At 39.4% G+C, this 17,344-nt stretch overlaps 1 protein-coding gene across 1 annotated transcript in view; it reads left to right on the top strand.

The window, feature by feature from the left end:
* The window catches only part of LOC143041326 (uncharacterized), a 17,438-nt gene extending 549 nt beyond the window's left edge, over positions 1-16,889 (top strand). Inside the window, exons 2-5 of the mRNA XM_076213147.1 lie at positions 734-1,058; positions 1,201-1,343; positions 3,078-3,183; positions 14,295-16,889. Of these exons, the coding sequence (XP_076069262.1) occupies positions 734-1,058; positions 1,201-1,343; positions 3,078-3,183; positions 14,295-15,489 (1,769 nt within the window). The 3' untranslated portion in view covers positions 15,490-16,889. The remainder of the gene's footprint in view (positions 1-733; positions 1,059-1,200; positions 1,344-3,077; positions 3,184-14,294) is intronic.
* Positions 16,890-17,344: the final 455 nt, after the last annotated feature.

The raw sequence follows: 17,344 nt of genomic DNA on the forward strand, positions 1-17,344 counted from the left end.
TGTTAATATTAACGAAGCCATAGAACATTTTGAAAAAAAGTCCAATTAAATGAGCCCGCATTCTACGTTAGGATAGACGTTCCTCATAGGGTATCATACTACGAGGACGGTGTTTGCACTGAAGCTGATATAGTAGATTGACCTAGGGTCCTATGACATGGCAGCCAGGGGAGGTCAAATGTCAGCCGTTTGATTGCAGTTACGTTGATATAAATGAAGCAAGAATACTAGGACAGAAAGAGAAGAAGAGAAAATACCAATAGCACCTGGCGTTCCCAGGAGGTCACACATCCAAGTACTAACCAGACCCAACGCTGGTTAACTTCGCTCATCGACCTGTGCGTCCTCAGTGTTCCAACATTTTGAAGCTGAAAGCAGGAAATTGTTTAATCCCCAGGCACACTTAGTCCCATTTTCACAAGCGCCCGTATCAAAAGCCCAAAGACTGACTAATAGTGACCAGTCCAAGATTGCCCCTTTACTGGCTGCTTTCTCTTCCCAACTCCTTACCTTTCAGTATTATATGGACCAATTACCTATCTCTGTAGCGGTAGGCACTGGGGCAGAATGTGTAATAATTAATAAAGCATATTCTGCTCTCAAGAATTTGTACAAGGTACCATACCTACCTTCTTGTAGTGCTTTGCAAGCTGTACAAGGCTCTCCCTTGTCTATTCTTGGATTTATTTGCACTGTCTCTAAGTCGTTGATACTTTAGCAACTCATGTTATAGATATATCTCCTCGACACCGTATGGTTACTTTCGACAACAATGCAATTTCTGCAATGGACAGGCCAGTCGTTAATGGTGACATTATCCAGGATTTATCTCCTATCATAGCAGCTTCAATTCAATCGTCTACACACGCAAGTGACACAGCTCATTTAGCCTCTCAGTATGAGACATATGTAAGTAACGCTGATTTCCCTGAGGTAAGAGACTGTCTCATTGAACTGTTAGCGACACATCGTCAATCTCTGGCCTTAGCCGGGGAACGACTGGGAATTACGGATTGTGTTGTCTATAACATCGATCTTAAACCAGGGGTGCGCTCAGGGTACGTATCTTCTTACAGGTTGGTCTCTAATTGACGAGTTGTTGAGTGGGGGTGTCATCCAAGAGTCTCGTTCCTACTGGAACTCCCCGCTCCTTGTTGTGCATATGAGGAGTGGGTCATTTCGCCTTGTTTTGGATTATAGGCGTGTCAGCGATGTCACAGTTCCAGGTCATTACCCTTTGCCTGTGTTGTGTGATCTTCAGTCCATAGGAACAGGTAACACAATGTTCACCACCTTGGACCCAAAGGCTGGCTTTTGGCAGATTCCTTTGGAAGAAAAGCCTCGTAAGATGACGGCCTTCTCAACTCCGTCAGGTCGTTACGAATGGCTCCGTTGCCCCATGCCTTTACGGAATGCTCCTTTAACATGCCAGCGCCTTATTAACTCATGAACTAGTGGGTATCGGACTTTTTGTGTAGTTGGATGACTTGATTCTAGTTTACAAGGATGTAAAAATTCACTTCCATATTTTGTCCTTAGTCTTGCAACATTCATTTTTTAAGTCCAGCATCCAATCCGTAGGTCATGTGGTAGACAAAGACGGCGTTCATACTACAGATGATAAGATCAAAGCTGTTAGAAGTTTTCCTACACCTAAGACGGTTGAACAAGTACGCCCTTTCCTAGGATTGGCAGGATATTATCGTGCTTTTTTAAAAGACTGCTTCCATTGCATCGCCTCTATATTGTTTCTTTTGCCACAAATCGAGATGACTGTGTTGTAGAATTTGAGTAAGTCATACAAGAACGTTTCCGTCTGAATCCATGCTGGCTATCATTTATCAAACAGTTACTTTCTAAATAGTGTTCGATAGCATCTCTGATGATAACTTCCATAATTTGCTCTACGATTTAAGTCAAGCTTATAAGCCTGTAGTTATTTGGTTGATATTTGTCACCTTTTTCGAATGGGGGGAGTAACGTTAGATACCTTCTATTCTCTTGGAATATCTTCGGATATGATGGATTATTTGCAAATAATTTCTAATGGAAGAACAGTCTCATTTTTCAAGATTCTTTAATGCCAATCGTCAGGCTCTTTTGTTTGACCAATTTTGGGTTTTTCTATACATCCTTTACTTTTTCCTTTTGTTATATTTACCGTAGTAAGTTCACCCTAGACTTTTCACAGGTTTCAGTTTGAAGTTCACTTTGAGGTGTTTCGTTTACGAATACTGAGCTAAAATGGTTGTTTAAAATAGTGGGCCAATGTGATTCCTAATAACTTTTGTATCTAATATAGCTATGGGTTTCTTTGGAATTTTCTTTGATTTTATCAGTGACATTAATTTCATATTGTCGTTTTCGTATTTCTATTGTCTTTTTTAAATCTCTCTGTATTATTACATAACTTTGATAGTTATTAGGTGCACCTGAGTACTTGTATTTCTCATAAGCCTATCTCTTTTTAGCAATACTTTTTCAGTGTCTTTGTCGAGCCATTTTGGGCGAGCCTGATTGGGGGGGGGGGTCTGTCCTTAAACGGGATGTTTGGTTATTGCTTTAGCTACCCGCCAGCCAAAAAGTCGTCAGAAAAAAAACTTTCCCAGTGTGACGGATACGCAAGCAAGTAGTACATGCGTGTACAATGTTAACCAGAAATGCTTGGTGTGTCGACACCTACGGCAATTTTTGCTAGTCAGGTGAGTGTATAAATGAGCCACCATTCCTGCGGTTTATGTATAGAATATAAATAGAATTGCATATTATTGGTTATGCATGATATCTTTATTTATTATCTTTAAATGTCACTATACTCATACTGAAACAAAAGCAATATGAAAACGTTTTGATTAGCCAGAAATACATGGTGTGTCGATACCTACGGCAATTTTTGCTAGTCAGGTGAGTGTAAAAATGAGCCTCCATTCCTGCGGTTTATGTATAGAATATAAATAGAATGGCATATTATTGGTTATGCATGATATATTTATTTATTATTTTTAAATGTCACTATACTCATATGAATACATTAAAAGCAATATGAAAACGTTTTGATATTCATTTGACTTCCTCAGGTAGAGTCACTGTTAACATAAACGAAAACATAGCCGCAAGCTTAGATATTGTTATCGTTTGCCGCCAGCCAAAAAATCATCAAGCAAAACACTCCCTATGTGACAGGTAGGCAAGAGTTTGATAGCAAAGCAAGTACCACAAGCTAGTATATTATTAAGAAATGCGTAGTGTGCCGCCACCTTAAAGTTTGGTAGATGTGGTCTGGTTTTTCATGGGTTCCAATCGCCGCTACCAAATTCGTAGACAGAATGAAGGCGAATTACACAAGCTTCTTTAGTCACTGTTTACATTCTATCACATCAGACGTGCAAATACTGTACGTAAATTCACAAACTACTAGGCTTTCGAAGGGTATCGCATTGATGGGTTAATTTATGCATTATATGATTATTGGCTGGAATACTCAAAATAAGTTTAAAGTGCATAACTTTAATATTTAATTACTTGAAAAGTACGGATTTGCGACGGAAGTGATGTACACCATCGTTCATATCACAACATTTCCCACCAGAAACACATAAGCCACATATCAAATTCTATGATTGGGTGAAACTATTCAAAGAAAACCAGCATTTCAAAAATTGTATAGGGGGCTGTCTGCAGGGACATTAAATTTTGTTTTGGGTTGAGATACACAAAATTCAAAGAAAGCATTTCAAATAACAATAGCCCTTTAAGAACTAGGAAGTAGTTAACAGTATATACTGATGTTTTAAAACAATTCCAAGTTTTAAATACACATTTTGACGTAAGTGTAGAATTGGGTATATGTAAAGATGTTTGCTTGTCTTTTTTTCCAAACACCACTGATGTTACTATAGATTTGTGGTACTTATATCTGGGGATGAAAATATTCAGAATGATAAAAGCTACTTAATGATGCAGGTTAAAAATTGCAGCCTTGAGATTTAGCATAATGTAACCTAACCTAATTCTTGGTAACTGTAAAGATGCTCGTCTTAGTGTTTTAAAAATCGTTGCCGACATTACTATGAATTTATTATATATAAACATGGGCTAGCAGATGATATAGGGAAGGGTTGCAGATTGGCAAACATCTTTGTGAATACTTAAAATTATGTAGAATCATTAGATAGATAGATAGACTTTATTTGGCACTGAATCAATGTCCATGAAGTGCAAATAATGACAAGAACACATGGTTCGGAATAATAATTGCAAATTGCCGAGGATAACACAAAAAGCATGTACGCTTATTTCCATTGTGGTCCTCATCAGATTGTTATTCTACACTAAGTCGCACAGACAACATACATAGGGGGTTAAGGGGACCAGAGACAATCATGAGTAATACCAGTCAGTACACATATGACATATAAACATTGTTATAGTTTTGCTAATATTACTCAAATGTTTGTACACATAGAATATTGAGACCAAAAATTGAGCACCATCACAAAAAGGGACATTGCATTAAGCAAAGGAACAACAAAATAATGTTAAATTGTAACAAAACAGTATGAGTGAGTACTATATCGGAGTAGTACCATTAATGATATACTGCATTATTCCACAGCTGTATGAACATGTATGAGTGTGTACTATATCAGAGTAGTACCATTAATGATATACTACAATATTGTACAGCTGTATCAACATGTTGTTATAGTGAATGCTACACTGCAACTAGGGTCACCTATTAATTAAATCTAACATTTTACCTGAATCTTAGGACGGAGTGGGCAATTAGTATGTGCACTAGGGAGTAGTATATTATAACCTGAAGCACCAGAGGTAGGGTACATGGGACCAGTACTCATATGAGTAAAACAACAAGGAGAATGAGGAAAAGGTCAGATCATAACTGTTCTCGGACCCTACCTGAGACATATACCATATTATGACTAGCAAAACAAAGGTGGAAACCAATTTGTAACATCAATCATTGTTATACTAAACTAAACTTCTGAAGGACAAAAAAAGGGGGGGAGGTCAGAACAGTTATGAGTGAAAGCAGATTTGAATGGTATTACTCATGGAATCAGGTATCCCTCACTAAGCTAGTAGTGCATAAAATCAAGGCTGTTCTCTGTCCATAGCTGAGACATATAGTAACCCTTGACTTTTTTCTTGAAGGTAACCTTGCTATTTGACTTCTTAATGGACACAGGTAGTGAGTTCCATAGTTGTGCACCTGTGAAGTAAAAACTGTTTTTGGTGAAGGGACCTGCATGAGGGACAATAAGAGATTCTTGACTGTTCTGTGTTCGGTTCTCAGCCGATAATGTAAAATTACAGCTCACATATGTGGGAGCAGAATTATGAACGACATTGTAAACCTGGTTTAGTATCAACTGCTGGACACGATATTTTACAGGTAACATTCTACCTTGCTAAATTCTTCTATACCAATATGGCTACGGTGAGGTAAATTTAGTATGAATCTAATTATCTTATTTTGTGCAACCTGTAGCCGAGACTGGTTTTTTCTGCTCAGACTGTACCAAGAGCTACAAGTGTAATCAAAGTGATGTTGTAACAAGGCTGAGACCAGAAGCTTCTTTGTTTCCAGATCAAAATTTCTGGCTTTTCTGTACAAAAATTTGACTTTATGTGAACACTTGGATACAATCTTATCCGTTATAGCAGTCCATGAGAGGGACTGATCTAAGGGTATTCCAAAATAGGTTACCTCTTGTTTTGACTCCAAGACATTAACCCCACATCTGACCTGTACATCGCTGTGTTTCCTGAGGTTGGGTTTTGATACGAAGACAATACTTTCCGTTTTACCGAGGTGTAAAGACAGCCTATTATCTATGAGCCAGTCCTGGACCGATGACAGTTTGACACTCGGTTTCTCCTCTTCTTCTACCTGAGACAATTAGTGCGGAGTCGTCTGCAAATAGCAGTAACTTACAGTTCACCGCACCTGGCATGTCGTTAATATAGACCAGGAACAGTAGCGATCCTAGAATTGAACCTTGTGGTACAGCACAAGTTATCTCTCTGTCATCTGAGCAGGCTTCATTTACCTGTACAAGTTGTTTGCAACCTGTAAGGTAGGACTTGAACCAGCCAATATTCGCCCTTCCTATGCCTGAAGTTTTTTCAATAAAATATCATGAAAATTATCTTGTATAAAATTATCTCATCTCAGATACAGGCATACATATACCAAAGGATTTTTCCCCCTACATGGGGGGTAGCCAAAAAGAAAAAGGCATAGAAACCACTCCCACCCATTCCATTTCCTATATATTCCACTCCCCTCCACCCTCCTCCCTCCCTCTTATCTTGGCATCTCCTAGATGACGGGTGATCCCTGCATCCTGTCCACAGCCCTGGGTAAGAAGTAGTGTTGCAAGACGGCACATCCACAGCAAGGCCGCTTCAAAAATTTAGCGACCCCCCCTCGCCGTCCCCTCATGCAGAAAAGGAGAAGACGGGGAGAAACCCCTTCGGGCTGCATCAAATTTTTTCTCATACATACCTCCTCATCCCCCCACCCACTCCCCCTCATGCATCACAGCCTCATCTATACACAACCCATCTCCATTCACCCCTATCTTCTGTCCTCTCCCATCCTTCCTCCACAGACATACCTCTCTTTTGTAATGCCCCTTTCACCCCATCCATCCATCTCATCCTAGGACGTCCCCTCATATTCACTCCTTCCACCTCTGCCTTCCACACTTCTTTTACTAATCTTTCTTCACTCATTCTTTCCATTTGTCCAAACCATCCTAATACTCTTTCATCAACCCTATCTCCCAGTTCCCTTTCCACCCCTGTTCTCCTCCTCACCTCCTCATTTCTCACTCCACCCAGCCTAGTAACCCCTATCATATTTCTTAGACATTTCATCTCAAACACATTCAAACTCCTCTCTTCCTCTCTCATGTTCCATGTTTCTGCTCCGTACAATGCTGTTGGCACAATCACTCCTTCATATAACCTCCTCTTAGCATCCATTCCCAGATGTCTATCTCTCATTACACTTTTCAATCCACCAAGGCATTAACTTGCTTCTTTCAATCTACATTCTTCCTCCACCTCCACTCCTCCCTTCCCTGCCACATTCGCACCCAAGTATCTAAAACTATCCACTTCCTCCAGTCTTTCACCCTTAATGCTTACTTCCAGCCTGCTGTCACTTTCTCCCCTTGTACATCTCATCACCTTACTTTTACCCACATTTATCTTCAGCTTCCTTCTTTCATATGCCTTCTCAAACTCTGTCACTAACTTCCTCAATCCCTCCTCTGTTCCTGCTACAAGTGCAGTGTCGTCAGGAAACAACTGGCTCAACTCCCACTTTTCTCCATTTTCTTTAATCATCTCCAACCCCTGACCTACTACCCTTGCATTCACCCCTCGCACCACCCCATACATGTAATGATTGAACAGCCAGGGCAACATAACACATCCCTGATGAAGTCCCACCTTTAACTCAAACCATTCATTCTCTCCATTTCTAATCCTAACACAAGCTCTACTACTCTCTTGACTGCTGTTAACAGCTTTCCTCCTATCCCATATATCTGCAGTAGCTCCCACAGTGCCTTTCTGCCTACCCTGTCATAAGCCTTTTCCAGATCCATAAAAACCTAAAAAACATCCTTACCTTTCCCTATAGCTTTCTCATATATCTGTCTTACCACAAAAATCTGATCTACACAACCCCTACCTGTCCTAAATCCACACTGTTCCTCACCAATTACTCCCTCTGTTCCTCTCCTAATCCTCTCATTCAAGACCCTCCCATAAGCCTTTCTAACTACACTCAACAAGCTGATCCCTCTGAAACTACTACACTCACACTTGTCCCCCTTTCCCTTGTAAAGTGGAACTACACAGGCACTCCTCCAGTCCTCCGGCACTCTACCCCCTTTTAAACAAACATTAAATAACCTCACCAGCCAGTCCACCATCACTATACCTCCTTTCTTCAGACATTCTGCATGGCATCCATGCAGACCAGGTGCCTTACCTGCTTTCATCATCTTAACAGCTGCTCTCACTTCATCCTTCCCTATTTCTCCTTCATTTTCCTCACTCATCACTCTCATTTTCTTAGCAATTCCCACTGCAACTACCTTTCCTTCCCTATCCTCCTTCACATTTAGCAACTCCCTAAAATACTCTGCCCACCTTCCTCTCACTGCCTTCTCTTCCATTATCATCTCTCCATCTGCATCTTTTACCTTTTCTTCTCTACTTGATTCGCCTCCTCTTTCTCTTTTATTTTCCTTCCAAAATATCTTTTTATTGCTTTCAATTTTTTTTGTCATACTCTTACCCCATTTCACATCTGCTCTCCTCTTTGCTTCCTTTATCTTATGCTTAACTTTCCTTCTCTTTACTTTGTACCTCTCATACGATTCCCTCGTCCTACTTTCCAGCCAATCTATGAAAGCCTGCTTCTTCTCTTCTACACATTTCTTTGTTTTGCTTCCTCATCCCACCACTCACTACCCTTCTATTTCCTCCCGCCCTCCTTGTTCCACACACCATCTTTGCACACCTTATGACTCCCTCCTTAAACCATCCCCATTCCTCCTCCACTCCTAGTTCTACTCTATCCTTTAGTGCCTCCCACTCCTCTTTCAGCTTCTTCTTATACTCACTCTCCTTTTTTTTTCCCTCATTTAGCAGTTCACTCTAAGTATCTCCCCACCTTCTGCCCCTTTTCCTCTTTCTCCACCTATTCTCCACTCTCAATTTACCTTCCACCAGAAAAGGATCTGATATTCCCCCCTCTCTCCCCTTAGAACATGTTCATCCTTAACTCTTCCTACCATACTCCTGGTCACCACTATATAGTCCATTAACACTCTATCTGCCACCCTTCCATCCATCACCCTCTCCCATGTGTACTCATGCTTGACTTTTTTCCTAAACACTGTACAGTACTTGCTATCATCAACTCTCAAGACACATCTCCACCATCGTTCTCCACTACGATTTTTACCTGGAACTCCATACTTCCCAATCACACCGTCTATTGGTTCCTTTCCTACCCAAGCATTAAGGTCTCCCAATACAACTACATTGACATTTCTCCCTAATCCCTCTATGCACTCATTTATATCTACCCAAAAAGCCTCCCTTTCCTCTACGCTCTTCTCACTACCAACTCCATACGCACTTACAAAAACACACATCTCCCTTCCCAGCTTCACCTTCATCCACATCAACCTTGATGAAACCTCCTTCCACTCCACTACCCGCTTACTTATCTCTTCACTTACTAGTATAGCCACCCCTTCTCTCCCTCGTCCCCTCTTCACTCCTGAGTACCTCCCAGCTACACTCCCAAACTCATAAATGCCCTTTCCTTTCATTTTAGTTTCGCTCAAAGCCAGCACATCCATCTTTCTTCTCACAAACATACTGCCTATCTCTTCCCTTTTACTCTCATCTGTACCACATCCACACACAATAAAAGACCCAAACCTTAGGGTACTGGTTAGAAAACTTCCAGACCCTCTTATGGCTTTCCTTCTTTTGTAGGAATGTCCCCTTTTGGGGCTACAGGTAGTAGGACTCCTAATCCCATCCCCGTCCCATTTTTTGTCGCCTTTTACGACTCAAGTGGAAAGACTTGGTGGTAGCATTCTCTTCCCCCACCACAGGGTCGGCAAAAACAAAAAAAAAAAAGGAAATGAATATTCAGAGAAATGGTACAGGAGAGTAACAAGGGGTTGGGGGACAGCATAATGGAGGGATAGTTGTAGTATAAAAGTGTCATAATTTCTCTATGAACAGAGTTTTCCTCCATCACAGACAAAATGATGTGTGGCTCTGGTCCATAGGGACACCCCATATAGCCCCTAAAGTATCACCTGCATACTACTTTGCCACAATAACATGCAGCCAATACCCTAGATGGGGTGCAGCCAATACCCCAGACGGGGTAAACATTGAAAAATCTATTCTCCATTAGGGAGAGACTGGGTAGGTTAGATATCGTCAGAATAGGAGAATACTGTGCTTGATTTATCTTTTATTTGAACAATGTTGTCATATATCTCATTAATCACTGGCTTTGCATGCTTCTCTAAATCGCAATACTTATTGCCTAATGCAGCCCCCAGATGGGGGTGGGAGTTTAGTACAGACAAGTGATTTCCAATTGAAATGGCACCCCCGATGAGGTCAAATCAACAGGAAAACTGTTGGGAAAAAATTGCCTGTTGGGTGTTTTCGGAATGTTAGGATTTATACCCCTGAATGTAATGTAACTTTGGATAATACAATATGTTTTTTTCCACCTAATTTACCTCAAGTTCATGAGGGAAGATCTTGTAGACCAGTAAGATAATATCATCTGAAGTCTGGTGTGACATGAGTGCAAATGTTCATTGTGATTTTATTCGTGGTTAGAATCTAATTGGATTGCGGATCCTGTTTACCATGTGTATTTTATCCAAACTGCACTAAGTAATTGTCTTGGCTGAAATCCCATAAATGTCAATAAAACTGATATCTATCACCAGGACATGATGATCAGGAGAGGTATGTAGCAATATCTTTGGGTAGCATGAACTATTGAATGGCCAGAAGTTGCAGTGTCAAGCAAAAAATTTGCCAGGAGAACCTTCTATTCATAACAAGGTCTGTATTTCTGTCACAGGATGAAGTTTATGGATTCCCTAGGCACCAAGAACTCAAGTTTAAATGCCAGTAGAGGAAAACTATTGACAACAGTGATGTAATACATGCTTGTCAGGCACTGACAAGATCAGAGGTCTCCAAAGTGGTTGATATCGATCTATGGCAGTCAAAGGAAGTTATTTTACCTATGTGCATTACCTTGCACTTACTTGTGCTAAATTTCATTAGTGACTTATCAGACCATTGCTGTAATTTATCTAAATCTTGAATATCTAATTGGTTTAAGTGATCATTTGCCATTCCGCTTAATTTTGTATCATCAGGAAATTTGGAAACAATAGATTTTAGTTCGTGGTCTATATCACACTATGAATAGAAGTGGCCAAAGAACGGGACCCTGAGGAACTCCACTCCACCCAGAATTTTTTTCTATTCAAAAGAACTCTCTTCGATCATTGAACCAATTACTAGTCCAACTTAATAGGCTACCACTTATTCCGTGTGAAGCTAATTTAGTAAGTAGTCTTTCGAGTGGGATGATATCAAAAGCTTTTGCAAAGTCTAGATATATTAAATCTATATTGTTTCTTGACATAATTCAAGATAACTGTGTCGTAGAATTCGAGTAAGTTAGTCACGCAAGAACGTTTCCGTCTGAAACCATGCTGGCTATCATTTATCAAACAGTTACTTTCTTAATGATGTTCGATAGCATCTCTGATGATAATTTCCATTCGTTTTTCCTACTATTGAAGTCAAACTTATAGGCCTTTAGTTTTTTGGATTCTTTTTGTTGCCTTCGGATATGATGGATTTCTAGAAAATAATTTCTAATGGAAGAACAATCTCATTTTTCATTTCCTTTAAGATTCTTGGATGCCAACCGTCATGTCCTGGTGTTTTATTAACTTTGAGTTTCTCTATACACCAAACGTGGTGGTCTGAAACTTTACCACAGTTATCTTGGCGATGTGTCAAATGTGATCCTCTTGTTAGATACCCAGGCATTGTTATAACCACCAAGGATCACCAGTCTCCCTTTGCACATATTGGCCATTGCCATCCAGCTGATGATAGTGCTGTTGATGTGGAGAAGTGCCGGCAAGGTATGAAGAGGAAAGCAACCACCAGCCTTGACAAACCAAACCAGATCTTCACTTTTGTCAGTGCCAGTGTTGCTGATGCAGTGAACACTCGTTTACAAAGGATTACAAAGGCGGAGCATGCTGACAGGAGACCTTTTGGTCCATATCTAGGTCGGATGCGAGAAAAAAATCATAATAATAATAAAATGATAATAATAAATAAAAAAGATATATAATAATGTATGCAACAAACAAAATACATAAATAAATGCATAGGTATAGTTGAATAACAAACAAACAGGTAAACAGTAAATAATAATGAATTGACACATAACTAATAATAAATGAAAATCAAACAGACAAATGATAACAAAGCAAAAACAAATAATATAAAATAAATTATAATCATTACAGCATCTTGCTTAAGTGTTTATCTAAATGAGTCTTAAAGCTTCGAACTGAACTACATTGCACTACCTGTGCAGGAAGTTTATTCCATTCATTAACTACACAGTTGGCAAAGTTGTTTCTACCTACTTCCAAATTGAATCTATTTCCGGATTGTTTGAGACCACTTTTGATGTCAGTTTCCTTTAGAATCTTAAAGACCTGTATCAAGTCACCTCTGAGTCTACGGTTTTTTAGGGAAAACAGATTCATATGTTATAGTCGATTTTCGTATGATTTATTTTTGATATTTGGAATCAGTTTTGTGGCTCGCCAGTGTACTCTTTCCAGTCTGTTAATGTCTTTAATGAGATTCGGTGACCATACAGAAACAGCATATTCCAAATGTGGACAAACTAATGATTTATATAACTTGTTAATGAGTGATGGACTTTTGAAATCAGAAGATTGCACAATCAGTCCTAGAATCTTATTTGCTTTCTCAGAGGCTGAAATACACTGCTTAGATTATTTGAGGTCGTTACTGATAATTATGCCGAGATCTTTTTCACTATCCACTTTTGTTAACGAATTTCTAAATAACTTGTAATTGTACTTATTGTTGCTTTTACCTATGTGCATTACCTTGCATTTACTCGTGTTAAATTTCATTAGCCACTTTTCAGACCATTGCTGTAATTTATCTAAATCTTCTTGAATATCTAATTGGTTTAAGTGATCATTTGCCATTCTGCACAGTTTTGTATCATCAGCAAATTTGGAAACAGTAGATTTTAGTCCATGGTCTATATCATTTATATATACTATGAATAGAAGTGGCCCAAGAACGGAACCCTGAGGAACTCCACTTGTAACATTTTCCTATCTAAAAGTTTTTCCATTTAAAACAACCTACATTGGTCGTTATACTTATGGATTAATAATAATAATTATGCCAAATTACAGCAAACGGGATTGGCTCTCTCTGCTAAGTGTTGGAAAGCATTTGGTAAGAGGCAGTTGGATGTGCCAAATGAGATCATACATGTTATTTTGTTTATTTCTCAGTACTTCATGTAACATGTGGATTTCTCGTGATGTGTTTCCACGTATTTCGACAAGTTTGAACTTTTTACGATGAATTCCACCTGGTGCCATTTCTGCCCAAATTCACTCGTTTGTTCGCTTTTCATGTAGGGTGTGTGTGTGTGGGGGGGGGGTTGTATCCCGGCAAATTGAAACTAATAAAGGATTCGCATGAATCACACAAACATTGATTTCTGATATCCGTAAGTATTGGATGGGCGAAAATATCACCAAGATTTTTTGTTTCCAGTTATGTGTGCTATTGTATATCATATTTCTCTTCGTAATATTTATTCATTCACTCCCCTAGTTTGCTGTTTTTCACTTTACCAGTAACTTAGAATATTGAATCTTAGGCCACATAAAATTAATTATTGCCTTTTAAAAAAGATAAAAGTGGAAATGAGTGTTTTTATTGTATATATTTTCTTTCACAAAAAAATCTAGGGGGAGTTTATCATTTCATGACATCTTAGGATATACATTAGAAATACCCTTGCAATAGAAAATTAAGTTTACAACTTGGACCTGTAAAATTCACCTAAACATCTGTCATCTTTCTGGAACAATAAACCCAAGTGACATGTACAATCGCGGTTTTATTATCATTATTATTGTTGTTGCGTCAAAACTACCAGTACTTTCTCCCACCGATTGATTAGGCAACAAATTTATACATTTAAAAGATATTATATATATATATATATTATATATATATATATATTATATATATATATATATATAGGTGGGTGCAAATAGGTGCATAGACCAATATACCTGAGCACTAGGAACACATTGATAGACTTGACAAAAAGTGAGAGGGTACAGGGTGAAGAAAGGCCACAGTGTGTATAAACGTGATTTAATTAATTTCCTTTATCGTTCAAGTGTGTAGTCCACATATCCAACTAAGTAATCCGTGACCAATGTTAATGGTGGTGGTTGTTGGGGAGTAGTTTGCTTATGTAGGTGGGCACCTATTCGAGGGCTGGGACACTGTAATTGGTGTGGATGTAATATGCGCACATCCCATTTTCATGAGTGATTTTAATAATCAATTTTACTGTGCTTTTTTAGGTCAGGAGAGAAGCCATTTCAGTGTGACCTGTGTGATTACCCTTTCTCACAAAAGGGTGATCTGAAACAACACATGGCCTACACAGGAGAGAAGCCATTCCAGTGTGACCTGTGCGATTGTGCTTTTTCACGAAAGGGTCATCTCAAACATCACATGATGACCCACACAGGAGAGAAGCCATTCCAGTGTGACCTGTGCAATAAAGCTTTTTCACGTAAGGGTAATCTCAAATGTCACATGATGAACCACACAGGAGAGAAGCCATTCCAGTGTGACCTGTGCAATAAAGCTTTTTCACGTAAGGCTGATCTCAAACTTCACATGATGACCCACACAGGAGAGAAGCCATTTCAGTGTAACCTGTGTGATTCTGCTTTCCCACGAAAGGCTGATCTCAAACGCCACATGATGGTCCACACGGGAGAGAAGCCATTTCAGTGTGACCTGTGTGATTCTGCTTTCTCAGGAAATGTTGATCACAAACGTCACATGATGACCCACACGGGAGAGAAGCCATTTCAGTGTGACCTGTGTGATTCTGCTTTCCCACGAAAGCGTGATCTCAAACGTCACATGATGACCCACACGGGAGAGAAGCCATTTCAGTGTGACCTGTGTGATTCTGCTTTCTCACTAAGGGGTCATCTCAATCGTCACATGAAGACCCACACAGGAGAGAAGCCATTTCAATGTGGCCTGTGTGATTCTGCTTTCCCACGAAAGGGTGATCTCACACTTCACATCATGACCCACACAGGAGAGAAGCCATTTCAATGTGGCCTGTGTGATTCTGCTTTCCCAAGAAAGGCTGATCTCAAACTTCACATGATGACCCACACAGGAGAGAAGCCATTTCAATGTGACCTGTGTGATTCTGCTTTCTCACGTAAGGCTGATCTCAAACATCACATGATGACTCACACAGGAGAGAAGCCATTTCAGTGTGACCTGTGTGATTCTGCTTTCCCACGAAAGCGTGATCTCAAACTTCACATGATGACCCACACAGGAGAGAAGCCATTCCAGTGTGACCAGTGCAATAAAGCTTTTTCACGTAAGGGTCATCTCAAAAGTCACATGGTGACCCACACGGGAGAGAAGCCATTTCAGTGTGACCAGTGTGATTCAGCTTTCTCAGGAAATTCTGGTCTCAAACGTCACATGATGACCCACACGGGAGAGAACCCATTTTAGTGTGACCTGCGTGATTCTGCTTTCTCGCAAAATGCTAGTCTCAAACGTCACATGGTGACCCGTGTACACTGTTACAATTACTGTTAATATTTTCATTGTTATCATTAGCAGTCATCATATTTACCACTTGCTAAGCATTATCATTATTATTACATTTGCCACAATGAATATTTAATGTTCACACTTGTCACCAACTATGGTACCACGGGGAGGTAGTGAGGTCCACCCCATGTATATAATGCCCACATCCTGTTTATACACCATTCCTTTGAAAAAGCATACCTGCGAAACTAGTCAGGAATAAACTCTAGACTAAGACTCCTGTGTTTCCTACTCCGCTTACATGTATATATATATATTAAGCGTTACCACTATCGCCGCCCTTGTAAAATCCTCCATATGGATATAGCGACTCACTTCTGTCCGGGATTATGAAATGAATGAATGAATGAATCCCCGAAAGGACATATATTGTACAAGATCCTACGGGAGCTTAGCGGTGACGTGAACCAACGAACTTTCTCCTCCGCCGTTACACCAGATTCCTTCTTTCAAGTCTTCTTTTCAAGTCTATATTTTTCTTGCTTACACAAGGGTTCTACTCTCTTTTCTACCTATCAAGACCTTGCAAGACAGGTTATTTATTATATGTATTATATTTTGCATGAGGCTAAGGCGGGAAGTCCACCCGTGTAGGGAGTTTGTATACATGTAATTATAGAATTATTTGATAAAATAAAAAAAATGTGAAAGTTTGTATGCATGTACTATATAAGATAATGTTTTTAAAATAAAGAATATTGTATAAAACGACTCTTAACCCTAATACAACAATCGGCAGACCATTACGGCATAGCTACTATATTGTGTTTTTTTTTTTTCTCCCTCATTTTCGTCTCCTCCAATCGTTGATAGCCAGGACAGACAGGTCGAGATCTCACTACCAGGGTCAAGGAGCACAAGAACTCTGTAAGATACCGGCAGGAAAATTCCGCGGTATTTCAGCACGTCGCCAACAAAAACCACCGGATAAATTGGGACGATGCTGAAATAATTTACAAATCCAAATGTAGTTTCAGAAGAAAAATGGTAGAATCCTCCCTAATAAACAAATTTCCAAATTATAACATTTTCTATGGCCAATGGTCACCAGATTGTATTTCTTCTTTTGCTATAAATAAAATGTTATCATCTACATTAGCTATGGACAAAAGACACCAAGGTCCATGCAACGCTGGACATGTGACCTGAGCCACCAAGATCCACACAATGCGCGCCGGACAAGTGACCTGAGCCCCCGTCCCTTCTAGCTTACCTCACTGTTTTAGTATAAATACACATTGTTCTCTACTCTGTAATTCATATCTGCTGAAGAGGATCACAGTAAGTGATCGAAATATACAGATCTCTATATCTTCGCTTATTCTTCTCCGAAAGTGGGTCATCAGTATGAATATATATGTGTATATATATATATATATATATATATATGCGTAAGTAGCCACTAGGAAAAGTAAACTAACGAAGCAGAGCGCTTTCGTATAATTACATCTTCAGTGCAGATACAAAGAAGGAATTATGAAAGCGCTCTGCTTCGTTAGTTTACTTTTCCTAGTGGTTACGCATTTGTGAACACACGCTGCTAGTGTTTTTATTGCATACAAGCATTTATTTGTGTGCTTAGCCTATGGCGTAGCTCGCTTCGCTCGCTCTTCATATGTCATGTCACAATAAACATTTATAGACGTTTGAATACTGTTTATCTATTTGTGTATTTATTTATTTATCTCCTTATTTCGTTGTGTATACATATATATATTTATATGTATATATATATATATACAAATACTACTAC

Source organism: Oratosquilla oratoria, chromosome 30 (assembly GCF_046742065.1).
Source record: "Oratosquilla oratoria isolate Oo_2021 chromosome 30, ASM4674206v1, whole genome shotgun sequence".
Lineage (NCBI taxonomy): Eukaryota > Metazoa > Arthropoda > Malacostraca > Stomatopoda > Squillidae > Oratosquilla > Oratosquilla oratoria.